Consider the following 21,714-nt stretch of genomic DNA (forward strand, 5'->3'; position numbering starts at 1 on the left):
GCTGATACGCCGAATCCGATGAGCTGATGGGAGAAGTTGATGCTTCTCTGTTGGGTAGAACAGGAACCGGGATGGTCGCTAGGCACGAGCGAGCTTAAGCCTAAGGCACACGGGTCAGCTATTTCGAAGCCAGATCACGGAGCGAATTCTGGGGACAGGGATGGCCAAAGGAAGGGGAAGACGGAGCTAAAGGAAGAGATCTGAGCGAGTTTGGAGCGGAAGGAGGGTGGTGTGAGAACACAGAGGGAGGCACACAGAATCCATCAGGTCCCGGCGGTTCCTACTTTTTTCTCTCGCCACTATCGCTGCTACCGCACATTCTCCAGAGCAAGTCATGCATCCACCCAAAGCTGATGTCTGCCACGATCTCGCCAAGCTGTGGTTGCGCTGACAGCCAGGAACAGGAGGAAGGTGGAGGAAAGGAGGGGAAACGGGAGGGATCCGCAACGCAGTGCCTCTGCGCAAGAAAGCCCCCAGGCACAAGATCTCGAGAACGTTGCCGGCAAACTCTTTATCTCTGAGGCAAAGATTACTCACTGGTTCTTTGCTCTTCCTGGGCAACAAACCTGCCAGCTGCGCCGTAGGATTGTTCAAGTATGGATGAAGAGAGGCGAGAAGAGGCGAGAATTCCTGTTGAGGTATTTCTCTCCTAGGCAGGGCGGGAACGACCAGCCTGCCCGAAGCTGTTTGGTGCCGGTTCGGTTCGGTCGGCTGGTAGATCTTTGCTGACTCGTCACTGCGTCACTACAGACTTTTTCGGGCGGAGCCGGTCTCTCGGGTGACTGATCTGCTGTGAAACGCGGAGTCGTAATGATCTGCTGACGGGTTGTATTGATGGGAATGTACGAATGGTTGATGGTCTCACAAGGTAGATTTCTGACCAAAGCAAAGGTCAACACCTCGGCTCAGCAGCAGTCATGCCGGTCACTCAGGCACAAGGGCCAGAGAAACGGCGTGACGCGCTCATCGCCCTGAGCAAAAACTTTAAATTAAGCCTCAGAAGCGGAGCAAGGCGCGGGCAGAGAGGAACGACCCTGAAAAGACCCGGGACCTGGCCCCCGAGACTAACGTTACTACAAGGGATTAATCTGAAACGGGGGCTAAGCGAGGCACAGGTTGGGCCTCGTTTCGAATTGCTCGGCCTTGAGCGGCGCCGGTTCCGTGCAGAGAGGTGGGCGGGAAGGGCTCCAATGTTGAGTAGGGTGCCCAGGGATCAGCCAGGCTCTCTATACAGGCAATATGAACTGCAGCACGAGTTGTCCGGAGCAGCCTGCGGGACGCTCACTACATAGCAGGTGCTCGGGCGATCCCACGTTGAACCAGCTGCTAATCTCGCCGCGGTCAATTGATCCCGGTCACAGCCGACGGTAATTCTCGCCGCCAATCTCTAGCTCGCCGTCCACCATCTACTCATATACCTGACCATGTTAAAGCTCGCCCTCCCCACCCAGCCCCGTCCCACCAAAGACCGCCATCCAGAAAGAATCAAAACCCCTCTTCACCATGCCCTCCATACCCTCCACTTACGAACCCCTCCACATCGTCACGCCCCTCATCTACTCTGCCCCCCTCTCCCAGCATTCCGGCCATAACGTCTTCCTCAAGCTCGAGACCAAGCAAATCTCTGGCTCCTTCAAGGCTCGCGGGATCGGTCGGGCCTGCTGGGCCGCCGCACACCGCATCGGCCCCAACGCGCACCTCGTCGTTGCCTCGGGCGGTAATGCCGGTCTGGCCGCGGCACTCTGCTCCCAGAAGCTCGGCGTCAAATGCACGGTCTTTGTCCACAAAAAGACACAGCCCCCCATCATTGAGCGCATGAAGGGGTACGGCGCCGAGGTGAATGTTAGCGACTCGGGATGGGAGACGGTGGATCGTCTGGCGCGGGAATGCGTCGCGGCGGATCCTAACGCGCACTATGTCCACCCTTTTGTCGGGGAGGATGTGGTCAGGGGTCACGTGTCCATCGTGGATGAGATCTACGACCAGCTAGAGGGAGCCATGAGGGAGGCGGGACTGGAGAATCCCACGGATAGGCCGGACGTGGTCTCGTCCGCGGTGGGCGGAGGCGGGTTCATCAGGGGGATCATGACGGGCCTGGGCGAGCGGGCGGCAGCGGACGGTCGGCGGCCCACTCATGTTGTCGGTGTCTCAGCGATGGGTGGGGATCCATGGGGATTGAGTCTCGAGACGGATCACGACTACGTCGACGGCGCAAACACCTCCCTCGCCGTCTCCCTCAACTGCATCATGTGCTCCACCCTCGCTATCGACGCGGCACGTCAATACGCCCGTACCGGTTCCGTCGAAGGTGCGACGCCGGAGACACATGGCTCTACCGCTGGCAAGGATGCCCCATACCTCTCTTCGGTACGTGCGGACGACGCCCAGTGCGGCGCGGCAGCCTGGCAGGCAACGGACGAGCTCGGTCAGCCCATCGAGCTCAGTACCGGCGCGGCGGTAGTACCGGTGTACCATCCCCAGGTGTTGGAGCATATGATCAAGGAGAAGGGACTGCCGGAGAAGTTGAAAGTTATTGTCGTCGTGTGTGGAGGGAGTAGGGTGGATGAGAAGGATATCGAGGTGTTCAGGGAGAAGTACGGGAAGGGGTATGGGCAGGTCGTGGTGGATGGCGCTGTTGTTGTGGATGCGTGAGGTGAGCCCCGCAGTACCATGACCTTCGTGCAAAGCTGACGATGCAGGTGTTCTCTGCCTTGACAGCTGAAACTCCAAGAGGCGGTGAGAATAGCAGACAGGCGGGGATCTTCGGTGGAGCGGTCGTAGGGGGACTTGTCGGACACAAGGATGGATGTGATGAATACTGTCTCCAGCTCTCACAATCTCCTCGCATCTCTGCTGATGCCACCTCTATCCCCTTTCAACCTCGCTGCTCAACTGCCTGGGTATCTTCAAGAGGCGAGGGGTTGCCGGCATTCTCGATCCCCTTGAGCGCGTTTGCTTTTTGTCTTGCCGGCGCAGACAATAGCTGATATCTCTGAGAGGATGCCATCGTCACTCCTATGGATCATGTATGCTTTCCTGATCCCCTATGCAGTGCCTCGTCTCATCCAGGGTCTATACATGCTCTCGCACGCCAGAGTGGGGAGTCGTTCCAGTAATGACGCTGAAACACCTGCCTGATTGTTGCCACACACACAAACACACGCCTCCGAGAATTAAGCTTTACACCTCCTTTACATTTTGCATCAACATCTCTGCCTTCTCCTACATATACCACGCAGGATGAAGTCGCTCCTCTCGCGCTTCCGGACAAAGGAGAAGGAGACTCCCGCTCCGGGCGTAGCGGGACCCTCGCGGCCCCCATCGAGGGACACGCTGCGTACCCCTCCAATCTCACGACGTCAATCGGTCAATCACGATCCGGATCACCTTTCACCCATCTCGTCTCCCGCTCTCGGGTCAGATTCGTCATCACGGCCTGGCTCTCCTAGATCGTCGTCCCCCCGCCCGCCTAGCATACCCTACCGGAGCAGCTCGTATGCGTCAGCAGAGCAATCGCGTCCGAGCTCGGCGCTCGGACCCTCCAAGCTGGATATCGAGGAGGAGAGCACCATGGAGGAAAGACAACGGACGTTGAGTGCGGCATATCTGGACGTGATGGGCGCTGGAGGAGGGAAGAAGGTCACGTTCAGGAGTCCGGTGCCTACACCGCCATCTAGCGCATTGATGGATGACATCCAACAAGACACCCAACCTCGAGCCACATCAACAACCCCTTCAACATCCTCATCGCCCGTCCTTCCTCCTCCTTTGCGACAATCCATGGCGGATCGACAAAGACCAAATACACTGCGCAAACACTCTTTACCACCCCTTACTTCCATACGCCCCATCCATCCCTCGTCCAGCTCGTATCGGTCCCCCTCACCGATCAAATCATGTACATTCGGCGGCAGCGGGCCTGGGAGCCTGATGAGTCCCACTCCGTCGACGTCTGTGTCGATGGCCAGCGAGACGTCGCTTGCTTCGACGCAGACCTACCTCGCTCAGCCAAATAGCTGGTCGGAGATGGCGGAGGAGGAATTGATTGCGAATCTGGGACCGAGGGAGCGGACACGGCAGGAAGTGCTCTGGGAGATTGTCTCAAGCGAGGAGAGGTGAGCTCTACAGCTTTTATGCATGGCTGAGCTGACTGTCAGATACGTTCAGGAGCTCATCAAGCTGAACGACACCTTTTGTCGCGCACTACTTCCCCCATCAGCCCATTCACCCACTCTGACACTGCACGACCCGCTCGTCGCTCTATCCCGCACCCTCTCCCCGTCATCCACCATGTCGCCTTCGTCTCCTTCCTCACACGACTCCCCAAATCTCCCTATCGCCGCACGCTACTCCCGCTCCACGTCCACCTCCGCCCAACCCTCAGAGCCTGGATCACATACGACCTCGCCAACCCAAACGGGCGTCTCGGCGCGCTTGGACGCGTACAACAAGCTCACCAACGGCCGGCCCACCAACCCTGCCGTTGCTCCACGCGGACAACCAAGCCTCTCGTCCATGCGCGACAAGGCAAAGGCGCACCAGTCCTTACCTCCCCTCTCGCGAGGCATCCCAGAGTCCCGATCAGGGGGTAGCAGCAAAGGCTGGTCCGGATCCTTCGCGCGCCTCTCGCACCCGGCCAAAGCGGGCTCAACGCGAATAGGTTCTGGATCCAGTCTGGCCAGTATAGCTCAGGGTCTGGACAAGAAGGACGTGATACTGCCGGATGAGCTGGCGCAGGTGCTGGCGGTCCTGAGCGGGGGGATTCTGGAGGGGCACTTGAAATTGGCGGCGGCGCTGAGGAGGCGGTATGAGGATCAGTACCCCCTCGTCCGGAGTCTCGCGGATGTGTTTACAGCCCATGTAAGCTTACTCTTCTTTTTCATGGAGAGAGAGCTGACTCCCAGTCCTACATTCTCCGGGAATACGCAACCTACATCCTCCACCTCGAGTCCGCCCTCTCCACGATCGACTCCGCCCTCTCCCTCGCTACCCGCCCTCCCCGCCGGCACTCGCGTCAACTCGACCATTCCCCCGAATTGACACTCGGCAAGACCCTCCTCGGCCTCGAAGAGCTCGCGACTGAGCGCGGAGAGTCGGGTCTGGCCATATCGCTCTCGAAACCGTTCCAGCGCCTTCTAAAGTACCCGCTTCTCTTCCAGAATCTGCTATTCAATACGGACCCAAGCTTGAGGGAGTATGAGGCGACGCTGGCGATGGTGGATGAGGTGGAGATGATTGTGAGGGGGATTGAGGATGAGAAGGTGTCGAAGGAGGAGAGTGAGCGGACGAGGGATGTTTGGGCGAGGATAGAGGGGCTAGAGGCTGATAAGGTGGGTCCGATGTCTCGTTTGGATCCAAGGGTTGGGCTGATGGACAGGTGTTGATGGCGCCCAAAGCGAGCAGATTGGTTGTAGACGAAACGCAGCTGTCAGTTGGCGAATCAGCGGCGGTAGAGGCGGGAACGAAGAGCCGGAAATCCAAGCATCGTCTGAGCGATATGCTCAAGAAGCCCGAGAAGGCTGAGTACTGGATCGTGTGAGTTGTTGACGTCTCAATAATGTTGAAGCAGAGGCAGAAGAGCTCACAAAGTAGGCGCTTCTCCGATGTGTCGCTCCTGTGTGAGAAGACCGGCTCGACGCAGTTGCCCATCTCAAGCACGAAATCGAAGCGCGAGAGTATGCCGGAGATGGGCAACAAGGGCAAGTATGCGACGGTGGGGAAGCGACATCAGTCTATCCGGGCGAGGAATCTATATCGCGTGAGTCTGACCTCTTCGTGGCTGGAATCGAGCTGACGAGCAGTTCGTCAAGGTTCATGAATGGCACTTGAGACCAAAGACAGGCAGTACGGATGCGTTGCTATCCATGGAGGAGTGAGCTAGCTTAGCCTATACGACGTTTATCTGACATAGCTAATGAAGCAGAATCTCACGCGTTCGGTCCGCCGCCCCTCCTCCTTCCGCATCCACCTCATCCAAGCGCATCTCCTCCCTCCCTGCCCCTGCTTCTCCACGCAAGGCCCACTCGCGCACACCTAGCGGCGCCACTCCCTCTCTCGCTCCCAGCCGCGTACCCATCAAGACGGAAGATGGTCCTACTCCCTCTCCATCCCGCACTATCCGGCCCCGGCCTAGCGATACCGATACAGTCGTCTCGGACCGGATGAGCGTCATGTCATTTGCGTTCAACGGAGGGGATCAAGTCCGTCCCACTCGGCTCCGACCAAAGAGTATCGGGACATCTCCAACGGGAGCTCGCACCCTCGCTACCTCTCAGACGCCGACGAAGGGTACCGGTGCGCGAGCGCCCAGACCCGCTGGTGGGAACCTACAGGGCAAAGCGGCGGATGCCAAGTTTGCCCATCGACTCCGGTCGACCGAGGTACCCCTAGACGAAGGGATGAAGGGCAGTACGGTCCGCCCGTCATCGGAATCTGCGGCTCGGCGGAGTTTACCACCGGCGATGATGCGCTCGGCTGTTAATGGCGCAGCGACAGTAGGGAAGGGTCGGCCCCTTGCTCTCAATCCTCAGGCGCTGGATAGGGTGCATAGCGCGACACCGCCCGCGCCGCTCTCGCCGAAGAATAGGAATGGGATGGGGAATGGGGGAAAGAGGGAGATGAGCGGGACGGCGGGGAAAGTGGCGGAGGGGGCGAAGGTGGAAAGGACGGGGTCAGTCAGTAGTCGTCGGACTATGCCGAGGCGGGCGGGAGTGACGGGTGCGGTGGGGGTCGCGGTGGCGAAGGAGGGCGTGGGGGCACGGACCGGGAAGGCGGGAAGGGGAGGGATGATCTAGGTATAATCTCTTTATCTGTGTAGCTATAATGATCGGATGCTATGCTACATGCTGGCTATGAATCAGCACAGTACCGAAGATGACCCATACGTGGCGCGATTGATTGCGCCATATGTAAGATGACTCCGTCGATCATGTACCCCTAGAGACCACACGCTGGTAGGCATCAGGTTCGTAATCATATAGGCCCGCCTGCCTCGCAGCGAGCGAACGAGTGGCGATAGGGGCATTCCACATGAGGCCGGCGGGGTGTGCTGGTATATCAAAGCGCATGAGGTACGTCAGTGATCTGTACATCACATATTCACAATCAGATACATATACACATTCATCCAGGTCAGAATATCAGTCGAATCAGTCCCCGATCACGCTGTGCTATCACCAGAACTCGCTGTCTGCGTGGCGTTGACCGCCTCGACGATCGTCTGGAAATCCTGTGGACTTCTGCCAATGACATGCCTCGTGAACAATCCAGGCCACGTATCGAGCCAGTTTTGGACGATTTGCCGATCGCGAACGAGATCACCTCGCGCTGTGTTTCCGGTCTCGAGGGACTCGGCGCTCCAGGCTGAAGGCGAGATCTTCAGGAAGAAGGGCAGGTAGTCGGAATGTATCTGCCGCTTCATGAGGCCCCGGACAGCCTTCAGGAGCATGATCCTCGGGAACTCATCGACCGGCTCGTCGAACAGGACGCCGTCAAGCTCGTCCTGCTTCCTCCGAACTTCGTCCATCGACTCTGAGTACAGCTCTCCCAAGGCTCCGCGATAGCTCTGATTCACAGCCGACACGATGTCCTGGCAAGCGATCCTGCTGTCATTGGTCATCAAAGCAGGCCATCCGGCCTGGCAGTGCGTGTCCGCCCACTTCTTGAAGGCACCACGGCTCTCAACGAGGGAGCTGCCCCATTTCTCGAGCAGAGGATGCGGAATCCCCATCTCCGTATGCTCTGGTGACCCGCTCTGGCTCTGAAAGTCTTTCAACCTGAGTCTCTGCCGGATGGGCTACAGCATCAGCACGTGTACGTGGTCACGTACGGGTATCATCGCACCCAGACTGATACTTACGCGCGTGGATCCGAGAAGCCCTGACAAAGTACTGGCGAGGAGTTCGTCCTGTTTCTGCTCAGACTGGGTTTCAAACCCAAGGTGCGCGAAAGGCTGGATTTGGAAGTCGCCGTCCTGGAAGGTGATGCTGACCCCGGCGCGCCCGCGGGTGTTCCAGCCCAAGTCCTGGCCAATGAGCTCGTATGTCTCGCCTGGCCGGCTAGCTGCTTTCGACGTCATGTCAGGTGTCAGTGATGTTGATCTGTGAGTAAGAGTGAGTGGCGAGAAGAGAGATAGAGAAGAGGGAAGAACGGAGAACCTGCGGTCTAAAGTTCGGGCTCGATGAGCGAGCGCCAGCGATAACCTGGTTGCTGTCCTTTGTCTTTGCTTAATGACGCGTTACGACAGGTGATATCCCTTCAGTTTTGACTCCTGTCTACTGGGTCAAAAAAGATCTGGAGGCGGTGAAGTCATAACCTCACCCGTGCACCGGTGATCTGAGCATCGCAAAGCCATAATCACCTATCTCTTCGCTGCTATGCCCTTCGTGCCGGCTTGCTATGCCTATGTATTCCTAAGCCGGACACCCACCTAGATACCGAGGGCTAGTGAAGTCGGGTGATATGCAGCCACAACGTAGACAGCATTGAGCAAGAGGCGGCCTGCCACATGAGCTGTTGGCCACTGGGTGGCGGATCGATGTTACCGCCACTCTCGGCGTTACGAGTTTAGTTCCGATCGGCCCAGTAGTTAGGCGTGACAGAAGCTGTGCCTGACAGTGCCTTGAAGAACACGCCTATGATCGATTAGGCGTGCCAATTAAGATTGACTGGGCGCCAAGGCCAAGCCTCCGCCACGAGCTGCGTGTTCTCGGCGCTTGGCTAATCTCCCAGTTCAAGTTCTTGGCAAAAGCTCACTCTTCGCATACATCCCCCCCGCCGCCCACCTTGCATCTATACATCTACCTACAAACACCCCTCACAACAACACCGACAGCTATACTTGCTGCTATATTGTATACAGCGACACCTATCGTCAACCAGCCAGATATAATCTGGCCTAACTACCGCTCTCAGAACCAAGAGAGACCATCGAAACTTGTTACAAATCTTCCCTCATCTCTCGCCAAGATGAGCACGGCGTACCCCTCGCTCCCGCCCTCGTTCCTCCACCCGCACCAATCGCACCACTCCTACTCGCACTACCAACCCTCCTTCTCCCACTCTCACTCGCACTCGGCCAGTATCACCTCCCCCTCGTCTTCCTCGGTCGAACCGGTCACACCGGAATTGGCGTCCCTTTCGGGTCTCCACTCCAGCAATGATCGTCGCATCAGTAACGCTTCCAACGGCAGCAACGAGGATGTCATCGAGTGCAAATGGGCCGATTGCGAGGACACCTTCTCCACCCCGGACAAGCTGTACGATCATCTTTGCAACACGCACGTCGGGCGGAAGAGTACGGGAAATCTCAACCTGACGTGTGGGTGGGAGGGATGCGGGACCAAGTGTGTCAAGAGGGACCACATTACCAGTCATCTTCGAGGTGAGTAGATACTCTTTGCCAAAGACTCTAGCTGACATTCAGTGCACACGCCACTCAAGCCCCACCCATGCTCGGTCTGTGGCAAAACCTTCAAGCGCCCTCAGGATCTCAAGAAGCACGAGCGTATCCATACGCAGGAGCACCACGCTCTTCACAAACTCTCCAAGGCGGCCACCTCGTCCGATCCAGTCTTCAACCAGCGAGTCGGACCGGTTACTACCTCACAGCCCTCCGCACCGGTACCCCAGGAGCGTACCCGAGTCATCGAGCACAGTAAGTCTCTCCACCTTCCACCGGACCAAGCTGACTAGTAGCCAAATCCGCTTCTCCCACTCCTACCGCCCTCGCTCTACTTCACAAGAAGCAGCACGAGGAGCTTGCCGCTTTCCAGCAGCGCGAGATGGCAATGCTTCAGCAACTTGCCTACCAGCAGCAGCAGACCCAAGCGTATGCCGCTCAGTTCGCCCAGGACAGCGTGCCGAAGGGGTCGAAGCGGGGGACGGACGATGCGTTTGGTGATCTTTGGTCGGATATGAAGAAGAGGAAGGTTGAGCCGGTGTACAATGGCGGTAAGTCTTGCGGTTAACTCGAAGGATACGGCTGATCGTCAGATATGATCTCCCGCCTGAATGGCATGGTCCCTCCCTCTTACCCTCAATCCTCCAGCCTGCCGAACCACTTCTCGGCACCCTCCCAAGGCGTCCACAACCCCTACACCCAATACTCTAGCTTTGGCGGCAACACCACCAATTTCAACTCTGCGCCGGTCATGTCTTCCAACCCCGGCGGCGGTGGCGGATCCGACCTCGACTCTCTTCCCTTCCCCGAGATCAAGTCGGACGACGACTTGGCCATGTTCAACCAATTCATGATCTCCCTCGGACGCGACGCCGCTATTGGCCCTCCTATGCCGCAATACAACAACGTCCCCATGACGCACACCGGTTCATTCACCTCGGGCTTCTCTGGAAGCTCCATCAGCAGCGACTCGCCCCTGTCTGATCAATCGCCCATCGAGGACCTCTTCAACCCGGAAGAGCTCGCCTCGTTGGGACTGGCAGGTATGCCCGGCATCCCCATGCTTCCTCCCGCGGCGCTCGGCCAGAACATCTCGTTCGGCAACATGTACCCCTCGCTCGACGCCACCCGGTCTCGCGCATCCTCCAACCCCGACTTGGCAATGAACGACTTTACCAAGCGTGCCATTGCCGGTCTCCCTCGGAATCACTCGGTATCTACCACTCCTCCCAACTACAACCAGCAACAGGCCCGGATGCCCCGGTACGACCTCAATGTCCCGAGCTACCCCGAGCTCCCTATGGGCGCGGCGTTCCGGACGACGGGGACGGACTTTGACTTTGAGTCCCTCGTTCGCTCCAAGCCGGCCATGGGCGCCACCATCCAGCCACGGGACTACCACAAGAAGACGTACCGCCACGTCGCGCCACTCGGAGCGGCCGTCTCGTCGCGCGGTATCAACCGGATCAACGAGTCGTCTCTCCGCACCGAGCTGGACCTCGAGGCGGACCATGACTCGCAGTACGGCGATGGCGATCTTGGGGAAGAGGATGATGACGAGGGATCGGCCATGGCGGAATCGCCCGAACAAATGGCGACGCCCAAAATATCCATCCGGTCACTCCTTACGGCCGATGATCTCCCTGACGGACCCAATCTCGTCCTCCCCCGTATTCACTCCCCGCACGACGACGACGCCGAGCACCACGAGCACCTCCCCTCGGTGCGCGATATTGAGGGGTACCGCCCGCCCGTCAAGCGCCACACGGAGGATGATATGGTGCGCGCCGTCAAGCGGCTGGAGCTGGATGGGCCGAGTAGACGGGGGTCGGTCGAGGCCGCTGCGGCTGCGGCGCTGGGGCTGGGGCACGAGGACGAGGAGGTGCAGAGGAGGCGGAAGCACGCTGCGCTGATTAGGGCGTGGCTTGTGGCTGTTAATTTGGATTATAGGACCAAGCGGATGGAGAGGAGGATGGCGGAGGTGGAGGTTGGGGCGTAACGGAAATCGAAGGGATTGGGGGTTGTACTTGCGGGTCAAGGTATTTTGTACTATTAGTTATCGCTGTGAAGGGCTTCGCGCTGTGGACCATTATAGAAGGCCGTCATGTATCCGCTCCTCTTATCATCTGTCAGCTAGCTATGACTGGCACCGGTAGCATGGTCTTGGTGATATCGAGGAATGAGGACGCGTCGAAGGTGGTGGAGGCAGACCGCGTCGAACGGTCAAATACACTTTGCCTTTCTACATCATCCTCCTTCCCAAGTGCGATATCCTCAACAGCAGCGACCAGACGCTATCACTACGCGGCTACTACTCCTGCACACGTCCATAAAGGAGCACCCTTCGCTCTGTCTGCCTTCACCATCCGGCCCAAGTTAACCTCGGAAAGGGGTATCTCGAGATGTCGACCTCGACGAGGTATGTTTCCCTGTCAGCTATCAATCCCTCATCCTCGATTGAACAGCTGACTCCATAGCTTACGGGACCACCTCCTGTCCCAGCTCTCCGCGCTGCCCAACGCACAAAAGCTCAAAGTAGTGGCGCTCACTTCTTCGCCAACCCGCACCTCCACTCTGTTCCCACACACCATCACCCACCCTCGATGCTTCCAGGTCGACTACTTTGTCGTCCTCGGCACAGAAGTGGAAGACTCTCCACCTTATCCTGAATCATCTACAACACCCTCCCCCCGGCTGGTCCTGACCTCCGCCATCTCCGCACACCTCTACATCCTCCCGCACTCCCAAACCTCCATCCTCTACATATCCAAGGTCGACTCGTCCGCCTTCCCCCTTGTCTCTCCCAACTCCACATCTCTCCCCTCCCCCTCACCCGAACACTCATCACCGCCTTCCTATCCTACTTTCTCCTCCCCTCTACCCGCCCCACCCCGTTCGTCCGAGTCCACCTCTTCGCGCGAAGTCAGGGGCACTACCTCTTCCCCAATTCGGCCGAAAACAAGCCCAATATATCCGGCGCGCGGCTCTGCGGGTGGTGGAAGGGCGTCTATGAGGCCGTTGCGGAGGTGTTGGTCGATCAGGGACGGATGGAGCCGGGGGAGGTGTACCTGGCGTACTATCTCCCGCCGAATAGCGCTTATGAGGCGAGTGCGTTTGTGGGGGCGCCGAGGAGACCGCTCCCCGTGGGTTTGGGGTGGAAGTATGAGCCGCCGTTCGCGGTAAGGATACCGGGGTGGGAGCGGGCGAGGAGGGGGAGGGCGGGGGTTTGAGTTTGGCGGATCTGATACCGAGTCTGGAGGATGATCCGAAGACTCGGTTTTTGGATGAGGTGGCGCATGAGAAGGCGGAGGGAGGTGGGGACGGCGTGGACGGTGAATCGGGGAATGGGGCGGAGGCAGGGGGAGGGGGCGCAGGGGCAGCAGGGAAAGTAAAAGGGAATGGAGAAGCCAGAGGTGCGAAGCGAGACGAGAAGAGAGAAGAACAGGCGGAAGTGGAGAAGAATCACTCGACAGCCGCCCCTTCCGCCTCGGAACCATCACATCCCTCCCATCCTCTGAAGCCTGCCCAGTACTCCGACAAGACCTCCCGGCGCACAACCCGCTCTCTCGACCTCGTCGAGCGCCAACAAACGCACGCCGCCCTCGCTCGCATCACCCCCGCCGAATTCTGGGAACGGATCGGATTCCGCGGAGAGTGCGCATTCGACGTGACTGGTTTCTTCTCCCTCGGCGTCTCTTCCCCTTCCCCTTCCGTCCCTGCGGTCCCTGCCACTGCCACTCAGACGTCGGCCGATCCCGCGCCAGCACCAGGCCACCTCTCGCCCGCCATCGTCACCCGAATGCAAGCGGCCCTGATGAATACCGACTTCCACGACCTACCGAACGCGCTCGAAGGTTCAGAAGCCTGGCTGGTCAGCGTGGCGCAGATTGTAGGCGGGGAGACTGGGGAGGAGGCGATGGTGCAGCACGTGGAGGGAGTTGTGGAGGCCAAGACGGCGGCTGAGGTCGAGGCGATTTCGGGATCGGGGGGGAAGAGGGGAAGGGTGGAGGAGGTGGTTACGATGTTGCAGCCGAGGAAGAAGAAGAAGGCGTAGCGTGGGGTGCGATGAGATGTACCGTAGACGTTGATAGAGATCACATACATAGTAGATAGAAGCTACAGACAGATGTACGATAGTGTTGATACAACGCATGATCGGCATAGATGATCTCTCAGATGGCTTGCTTCCTCGCCATCCGCCTCGCTCGTACTTCTCAGTCTTCCGCATAATTCCCGCCCGTGAACATGTAGCCCTTACAGTTATGTGCGCCACTATACCAGTCAGCTTGTCAAATACTTCACGCCATGACAGGCGGAAATATCGTCAACAGCTCACCAGCGACAAATCTCCGCGCCCAGCCTCACCGCCTGAACCAACTCGGCCTCCCTAGCTTTCGCGGAGGTCTTGCCTTTGCCCTTCTCCGAGGTCTTCTTTCGGGAGTTAGACTTATTCTTCGTGGCGGGAACATCAGAAGGTTCCTCATCATCGTCCTATAGCCATCAGCTTTTCTCTAACGGCAGGGGATCAATGCGAGGGGGCGGTGCCGGGTCACGCAAGAAGAGGGACGTACCGGGAGGCCCATGTACGAGATGCACATTTCCTCGCCTGCGACAATAGGACATCGGGTAAACATCACGAGCCTAGTCATCAGCTCTGATCCAGCTCGAGCTTTAGTGCTTGATAAAGAACTCACTTGGGTCTCTCAGGGTGGTAGTCCTAGATATTGTCAGCTGGGGCCTGATGTTCAAGGCCCATATCGGATCAAGCGGCCAGCTCACGTTGACATATGCCTGCATGATGACCAGATTGGGGTCACACGAGTGATTCTACACAATCAGCTCGGCTTGGGCACTCCGCTCTGTATTGCTCGGGGAGACATACAAAGTATCGGGTGAACTGAGAGGATCAGCTTCGATTCCGCTCAAATCTGCAGTCAATTAAACTCACGTTCTGTGTGAAAACAAAAAGGCAAGGTCAGCTTGTCAGCCAATTCAGTCAGAGCTCGTACATACCCCGTAATGAAAAGCGTCGACTACCAATCAGCTTGTGTACCTTCATCGCAGTTTACTTCGCTGGACCTACCGCTATACGCCGAATAGTTCTCCATCTCCACCTCTTCCGACCCCTCCAATACCGCCTCATACCGCCTTAAAGATTGTTCCGCCAGGTCTCCCAACCTTGGATCGACCTTGCGCAGCTCTTTCAGATCAGGCGGATGCCGGATCGACCAGCTATCGCAGTCGAAGAGGTATCTCCTCCATCAGCTATACTGCCGTACCGAAGCCAGACAGCCGACCCACGTTCGCCCGATCTGGTCGTAGAGGTAGCTGCGCCGCTCAGACTCGTAGTCAGGAACAAGTTCGCCAGAGTAGATGCCGAGGAATGTGCCCTTGGGGATGTCGTACCGAGCCTTGACCCCCCAACCCTTCTGATGGGTCTTGAAGAGATCCAGCTCGGTGTCCTTACTCCGGCCCCTCTGGATGATCTGAACATCAGCAGTACTCTTCATCGACGATTGGAAAGACGTACGCGGTTCATGCAGGTCGGAGGACAGCCGCAATTTGGTCCGCACTCCCATATTGGGATCGTGAAGTTCTGGACCGTCCCATCTCTGATTTGTCAGCTCTGTTCACTCGCGGAGGCCAGTGGAAGGAGAAGGACTCGGAACTGACTCATGGTACGCAAACCCAGGCGGGATCATCCCATACGAGTACAGCTCCTGCCTCCGCACACAACGACATCCCCTATCGCCCGGCTTGCACGGACCCACGCACCCGCACCCTGTCCCCGTATCGGGATCAGGAACATGGCCGTGGTACATGATGTCATTCCCGTACTGGTACTCCATATCCGGAGCAGCATCCGCCGTCCCGACGGTATTGACGACATTGATCTCGCCCGCGTGAGGCTCGAAAGACGCGTACGCCTCGGCCATGTACTGCTGGAAGATTTGGCGGTGGAGGGCGGGTTTGTGCGTAAAGTCTGCTCGGCGGTCGTTCCATTCATCGACCATCTGGGTTGAGAACTCGCGGATGGCGATCCCGCGATATCTGTCGGGGGGATGCTCGGGCATGATGTTGACGGAAGTACCGGCAGCGAGCTCGGGAGACGAGGGAATAAGAGCGGCGTCGGAGGCTTTGGCTTTGACCTTCGGGTGACCGCAGATGGTAGACTCGACGTGATCCACGGAGGAGGCCTGGGTTGATGACAGGTTCGCGGGATACCCCCTCCCTTCCCGCTCGATCAGCGCGAGCTTATCCTCCCTGCTCATCGCTGCCATCTCCGCCCGTACCTTCAGCGCTGTCGCGCAGATCGACGTCCTTGTCGGTCCCGTGTCCGGCGGAGTGGAACTACCGGAGGTGGTTATATCCACGTCGCTCACTCCGGCAGTAGCATCCTCAATCGCCTCTTCCACCAACGTCGCCGACAGGGCGGATCTCCTTCGGCCATCCGAGTCATCGTTCAGGCCGCCCAGCCCCCTCTGATACTCTTCCAAGCGTCGCGCCTCTTCTCGGGCCTCAGCGAGGCGGCTGCGAGACGTACCGACGACCGTTCCGGATACCGACCCGTCGACCATGGGGACGTCTCCGTTGACGGTGCCCAGTGAGTCTGTGGAGGCGCGTGAGAGTGCATTTGGGGGGCGGGGGGATCGGGATGGACCTGCTACTGCATCCGGCGGGAATAGCTGGGTGTGCGATGAGCGTGAAGCCGCAGCCGCGGCCGACGAGCCAGGCATATCCTTGGCGAGAAGAGGACCGAAGCCGGACTCCGAGCTGGCGACTGCACGCTTGGACCGGTTCTCCTCGCTATCGATGCCACGCCGCGGCACCTTGTAGCAGGAGAGATCCCAGTCCATTGGATTTGCCTCGACGTCACTCCGGTGGACGGGTTTACCGCCGGATGGGATTTTGGCCGGCCGATCGACCCGGGGCGAAGTGGGAGGACGTTTCAGCCGAGATGGACCGGGACTCCGCTGCGCCTCATCCTCCTCCTTCCTCCAGCTCGCCATCTGAGCCGCCATGTCCTTAGAGGAGAGTGGTTCGTGGTTTCTCGAGAGAGCGATTTGCGGTGGACGTGAGGGTCCAGCCTGGGCTGGCGCTAAGTCGTCAATGTCAGAGTCAATGAACTCGATCACTAAAGGGTCAGAACAACCTCTCTGGCTGTAAGAGAGGACGGTGAAAATCAGGTGAATAGAGATGGGCTGAGAAATGGGCCGCATGGCTGACGAGATCTCACCTTCAGTGGTCGATTCCTTCTTCTTCGGAGCTGTATCCTCAGCTCCAAGCAAAGCAATATGAGTAGAGAACGGAGCACACCCGTGGGTCTCGATCCCTCAGCTTCTGGGTTGGGCGTCACCGAGGGTCGCTGAGACCCGCGCCTCCAATCGTCCCTACTCTTCCCCTGCTTGGCGCTACTGCCTGCCCTTCTTTCCCGCTGCACCCTCTGCGCGATGTCCTCCCGCTCCTTCCTCAGGGGTATTGTTGTTGCGGGCAACAGCGATGCGTCTGCTATCTCAGCTTGGCGAGCTCGGACGAGGAAGGAAGAACCCACCTTCACCCTCATTGCCGTTCTTTGGCCGTACACTCGAGGAGCTCCCTTGCGAGACGACGGGCTGCCTCGACACCCGGAGAGATAGCCTGGGAGGATCATTGGCAGGTGCTGAGGCGTATGATCCAGAGGCGGAGTGTGCTTGCGATACGGGCCGGACAGGTCGGCCATCATCTTCCGGCTCGGAGTCAGAGTCGATGATTATAGGCTGTGTCTTGTCGACTGTCAAGTCAGTAGAAGCCCTTCGCATGCGACACAGTCTGAGCTCACTTCCACTCGAGCCCCTACTGTACATCTTGCCCGGCTGCCGGGTCCACCAGCTTCGAAGTGAAGGATGATGAAGGAAGATTGAAAGAACAGCTGAAGCTGAAGTCGCGTTGACTGGACCTCTAACTTCGGCCAGGCACCAAACGATGCCGTAAAGATATCTCCGACGATTGACCCTGACGGACCCGGACGGACCAGGTCGTGCCTCCTCAGACAGACTAGTGAGACAGACAGACAGCGGCAGAGCTTATGAGCCCGTCATAGACACGCAAAATGTAGCAACATAGCATGCCCAAGACATAGCAAGTGGAAGATACAAGTTCGTCCGCCCCAACATGCTCGAGCAAGATCCTCCATCCGCCACCCTCTCGGTGCGCGCGGTCAAGCCTCGGTAGGATCCCCTATTGCGGGAACATGAAGCCCTTGCAATTCGGAGCGCCACTATCCACATCAGCGCGATATCCTTGCCACCAGCGCCATATAGACCTGCGAGATGACGTACCAGCGACAACGCTCCAAAGCCGCCTTGGACCCAGCTTTGCTCGCGCCCATACGGCGTGCCCCGACCCTCTTGGTCCGCGGCCTCTTGTAGGTCTTCTTGCGAGGTTTGACAGGTGCCGCATCATCCTCCGAGTCCTGCAAGTATCAGCTCAAGCGTGATGAAAAGCTGTAGAGTAGACTTACGGAGCCTCGGTACGAGATACACATCTCTTCTCCGGCGGCTATGTTCTTTCGGGCGAACATGATGAGCCTGTGGATCAGCGCTAGACCATATGCGGTAGTATGAAGCTGGCATGAAGGTCTCACTTGGGACGTTCCGGATGATAGTCCTGTATGAGATCAGCTACATACTCCCTGAGCCTGACAGGAAGCTCACATAGACATAGGCCGGGGTGATGATCAGATTAGGGTCGCAAGAGTGATTCTAGTGGTCAGCTAGTCTGCCTGCAAGTTGATTGCGACAACTCAGCTCACGAAATATCGAGTGTACTGGCATTGTCAGCGTATGTTGCCGGTTTACACGGACAGGAAGCACTTACATTCTGTATTTGAAGAGGGAAAGCAAGGTCAGCTAAAAATCAAAACGTAGCAGGACAGACACGTACGCCATAATGAAACGCATCGACTGTTCAATCAGCACAGATCATACAAGTCTGTTCCCAAGGCGCAAACTCACCACTGTACTTCGAATAGTCCGTCAATTCCGCAACACCCGCAAGTTCCACGGCCGCCTCATACCGCTCCACCGTCTGCGCCGCCAACTCCGCCAGCCTCGGATCGACCTGACACAACTCATTCAAATCAGGCGGATGTCGGATATGCCAGCCCTCGCAGTCAAACAGGTACCTAAGGTGCATCAGCTCAGCTCATCACCGATATCTACGGTTTCCTGGAAGCAAAACCTACGTCCGCCCGATCTGATCATCGTACAAAGTCGCCCGCCGGTCACTCTCGTAGTGCGGTATGAGCTCTCCCGAGTACATGCCCACAAAAGTCCCAATGGGGATGTTTTGCCTGGTCTTGACGCCCCAGCCTTTCTGGCGAGTCTTGAAGAGGTCGAGCTCGATATTTTTGCCTCTGCCTCTTTGGATGCGCTGGTCGTCAGCAGGACTACCCCTCGCTGCACAGGCACGGAAGACGCTTACCCTGTTCATGCAGCTAGGAGGACAGCCGCAATTCGGTCCGCATTCCCAAATCGGACATGAAAGGTTCTTGACCGTCCCATCTCTACTCCCGTAAGCTCTCTCCCCTCTCCCCAACTCACCGAGCTGAGACTCACTCATTATACGCAAAACCCGTCATGCCAATAATAGCGAAGTACAGCTCCTGCCTCCGGACACACCGACACCCACCATCATTCGGATTACACGGTCCCACGCACCCGCACCCCGTCCCCGTATCCGGATCCGGCACGCCCGGGTGGTACATCACCTCATTGCCGTACTGATACTGGATCTCGGGGGCCGCATCCACACTCCCTGCCGAATTCGTGACGAAGATCTCGCCCGCGTACGGCTCGGTCGTGGCATGCGCGTCCGCCATGATTTGCTGAAAGATGAGTCGGTGGAGCGCCGGCTTGTGTGTGAGCTGAGGGAGCATCATGTTCCATTGATCGACCATTTCGGTCGACACGTGACGGAGGGCGACGCCGCGGTATCGATCGGGAGGGTGTTCGATGACCAGGCCGTCTGTTTCCGCGTCTGAAGCGGGGGACCTGGGTCTCGAGACCAGCCCCGATCCCGATGTGTCTGGCGGGGGCTTGAAGCTCCACGATCCAGCGATGGTGACGCCGTCCTTGACTACCGAAGCTGATCCTGCTGCTCCCGAACCGCTCGCCCAATCTGCACGTCCCCGCTCGTGCCCGGCAGGCCGCCCCTCTCGCTCGATAAGCGCCATCTTCTCCTCCCTGCTCATCGCCGCAAACTCCGCCCGAACCCTCAACGCGACCTTGCTGATATTGACCCGCTCCAGCCCTGTATCAGAAGACGGACCCGCCGGATCCGCAATATCCACCTCGTCCACGCCGACCGTCGCATCCTCGATCGCATCCTCCACCGCCGCCGATGACAACCTTGACGGACCAGCATCGGGCGAGGGCAACAAGTCGAGACCATCATCATCGCCTCCTAGGATGTTTGGGTCATCGACTAGAGCGGTCAAAGCCCGCTCGAGCGCGTCGTCAGAGTACTGCTCTTCCTCTTCGGCGTCGCCAGGGAGAGGATTGGAGGGCGATTCGGCCGCGGTACCTGGTACGGAGTCGTCAAAGATGAAGTGGAACGGCTCGACCGAGTCCGATAGGGGTGGGAAATCGTCGAGCGGTTCATCAAGTTCTTGGGTGATGAGGTCGAGCGGGTCCGTGGATGTGCGGGAGTGGACGGCAGTTGGCGGGGAAAGGAGTCTGGACGGACCAGCAGCGGCTGAGGGAGGGATTGCTCGAGGTTGGAGAACTTGCGGAGCTGCAGTAGACGCACTCGCTCCAGCTGCGGCAAGGAGCGGAGAGCCATGAACAGAAGGCGTCCGCAGAGTATCCAGCTCATCTTCTCCGTCCGCCGACAATCGGATCCGCCCCTTGCCCTTTATGTCCGCGGTATCAGAGCGCGGCTGCTCCATAGGCATGAAGGTTGGCGCAGACGGCGCCTCGCTCTCGTCGTTCGCGACTTTCGGACTCGAGGGGGTCTCGACGACGCGCCGTCGAGGAGCATTCCCGCCATTCTTGAGCTTACTGGGCCGGCCGACTGGCGAAGACGAAGGCGGCCGTTTCAGCTGAGATGGGCCGGGACTATCCCGGTTGTCGTTCCCGTACCCATCCATCGGGTCATCCTCGTCCTCCTCGATAGGGGCAAGGTCCCGCTTATTCCTTGATCCCTCCCCGCTCTCCAGCACGCGGCTCATCAGCTCGACACTCCCAGTCCTGTCCAGCGCCGCCTCAAGCGCCGTCACCGCACTCCCACCGCCCTCGAATCCGGCCCCCGACGACCCAGCTGCACCCGCGGGAGGATCCTCCCTGGCTCTAGCCTTCCCCTTTCCCTTTGATGTCTGGACGCCTGCAGCGGAAGCTGAAGCCCGCCAAAGCGCTGGAACGATCGGCACATCGGGCGAGATGGACATGTGCGGCTGATCCAATATCGATATCCGCTTTTTAGGTCTTCCGCCGGGCGTCTTGCTCGGAGAGGGCCGGAAGGGGGAGTTGGAGGGCTCGTCCGTCCGTATACGGGTCTTCTGGGGGGTGGCCGAGAGGGACGGACGAGGCCGTGATGGACCAGGGAGATCGTCTTCCGAGCTGGAGATCTCGATGACTACTGCACGTATATTAGCATGAGTCCCCGCTCGTCACTCAGGCCACAAGGAGAGACAGGGGAGGCTCACCGTTGCTTGGGAGCACTTTCTTCTTCTGGGCTATACAATCAGCTGTCTCCTACTTCTTGCACCTTGTTTCAAGCAGGTCACCCACGTCTTGATCTGGACCCAGTACCGTCCAAGTTCGACGTATCAGACGCCCTCTCCGAGTTGCGCTTGTGCTTCTCCTTGCTCTTGCCCTTGCCGTTGCCTTTCTTCCTCCATGCCCCTCCATCCCACTGCGGGCTCGCAGAGCTCTCCTGCCTCTCCCTCTTCTTCTGAGTCACAGACGGGAGCCCCAGCGAATCATCTGTCCTCGTCAGCCACGCCTTCCTCTCAGGAGATAGACCAAGGCTCACCTCCCTCTCCATCCGCTTCACTTCCCGTACCCGTTGCCCCCGCCCCGCCCAGCGTCTTTCCAGTCGACGTCGGTCTCCTCCCAGCCTTCAATTGGCTAGGTCGAGGATTGACGACGACTTGACGTCTAGATGGGGGCGGACCTTGATGGACGCGCGGAGCAGGTTGCGCGGGCCGGCCGTCTCCCTCCGAGTCCGAGGAATCTATAGCGATGGCGTTGCCATAGCCGCCTGTTGTGTCAGCTGATTGATCACCTTCCAGTGCAAACGGCCGGAAATAGCTTACTACCGCGAAGGTCAGCCAT

General features: G+C 58.5%; 7 protein-coding genes across 7 annotated transcripts; 4 read left to right on the forward strand and 3 right to left on the reverse strand.

Moving 5' to 3' along the window:
- Positions 1–1,503: 1,503 nt before the first annotated feature.
- Positions 1,504–2,652, forward strand: MKK02DRAFT_20586 (tryptophan synthase beta subunit-like PLP-dependent enzyme; the record flags this gene model as incomplete). Its single annotated transcript, XM_053086283.1, has 1 exon — positions 1,504–2,652. The coding sequence occupies one exon, from the start codon at positions 1,504–1,506 to the stop codon at positions 2,650–2,652; it is 1,149 nt and encodes a 382-aa protein (XP_052942547.1).
- A 1,863-nt stretch (positions 2,653–4,515) lies between these two features.
- On the forward strand, positions 4,516–5,794 carry MKK02DRAFT_20358 (rho guanine nucleotide exchange factor; the record flags this gene model as incomplete). The annotated part of the gene is made up of 4 exons (XM_053086245.1): positions 4,516–4,860; positions 4,905–5,330; positions 5,378–5,535; positions 5,593–5,794. 4 exons carry the CDS (start codon positions 4,516–4,518, stop codon positions 5,792–5,794), a joined length of 1,131 nt encoding a protein of 376 aa, XP_052942548.1.
- Positions 5,795–7,159: 1,365 nt separating this feature from the next.
- On the reverse strand, positions 7,160–8,077 carry MKK02DRAFT_41082 (uncharacterized protein; the record flags this gene model as incomplete). The annotated part of the gene is made up of 2 exons (XM_053091423.1): positions 7,160–7,795; positions 7,859–8,077. 2 exons carry the CDS (start codon positions 8,075–8,077, stop codon positions 7,160–7,162), a joined length of 855 nt encoding a protein of 284 aa, XP_052942549.1.
- Positions 8,078–8,967: 890 nt separating this feature from the next.
- On the forward strand, positions 8,968–11,399 carry MKK02DRAFT_41083 (putative transcription factor PacC; the record flags this gene model as incomplete). The annotated part of the gene is made up of 4 exons (XM_053091424.1): positions 8,968–9,382; positions 9,425–9,655; positions 9,697–9,951; positions 9,994–11,399. The coding sequence occupies 4 exons, from the start codon at positions 8,968–8,970 to the stop codon at positions 11,397–11,399; spliced, it is 2,307 nt and encodes a 768-aa protein (XP_052942550.1).
- Positions 11,400–11,802: 403 nt separating this feature from the next.
- On the forward strand, positions 11,803–13,454 carry MKK02DRAFT_41084 (uncharacterized protein; the record flags this gene model as incomplete). The annotated part of the gene is made up of 4 exons (XM_053091425.1): positions 11,803–11,819; positions 11,878–12,322; positions 12,364–12,579; positions 12,672–13,454. 4 exons carry the CDS (start codon positions 11,803–11,805, stop codon positions 13,452–13,454), a joined length of 1,461 nt encoding a protein of 486 aa, XP_052942551.1.
- A 160-nt stretch (positions 13,455–13,614) lies between these two features.
- On the reverse strand, positions 13,615–17,244 carry MKK02DRAFT_41085 (uncharacterized protein; the record flags this gene model as incomplete). The annotated part of the gene is made up of 15 exons (XM_053091426.1): positions 13,615–13,672; positions 13,737–13,891; positions 13,972–14,041; positions 14,095–14,117; positions 14,180–14,227; positions 14,283–14,297; positions 14,414–14,433; positions 14,484–14,653; positions 14,702–14,886; positions 14,931–15,012; positions 15,074–16,535; positions 16,638–16,667; positions 16,718–16,906; positions 16,953–17,171; positions 17,220–17,244. 15 exons carry the CDS (start codon positions 17,242–17,244, stop codon positions 13,615–13,617), a joined length of 2,751 nt encoding a protein of 916 aa, XP_052942552.1.
- Positions 17,245–17,617: 373 nt separating this feature from the next.
- MKK02DRAFT_41086 (uncharacterized protein) lies at positions 17,618–21,714 on the reverse strand (the record flags this gene model as incomplete). Its single annotated transcript, XM_053091427.1, has 15 exons — positions 17,618–17,657; positions 17,719–17,852; positions 17,901–17,967; positions 18,024–18,046; positions 18,094–18,141; positions 18,192–18,206; positions 18,323–18,342; positions 18,394–18,563; positions 18,624–18,811; positions 18,863–18,944; positions 18,997–21,013; positions 21,084–21,113; positions 21,169–21,363; positions 21,413–21,640; positions 21,696–21,714. 15 exons carry the CDS (start codon positions 21,712–21,714, stop codon positions 17,618–17,620), a joined length of 3,276 nt encoding a protein of 1,091 aa, XP_052942553.1.

This window comes from Dioszegia hungarica (assembly GCF_025882075.1).
Source record: "Dioszegia hungarica strain PDD-24b-2 chromosome Unknown MKK02contig_25, whole genome shotgun sequence".
NCBI lineage: Eukaryota > Fungi > Basidiomycota > Tremellomycetes > Tremellales > Bulleribasidiaceae > Dioszegia > Dioszegia hungarica.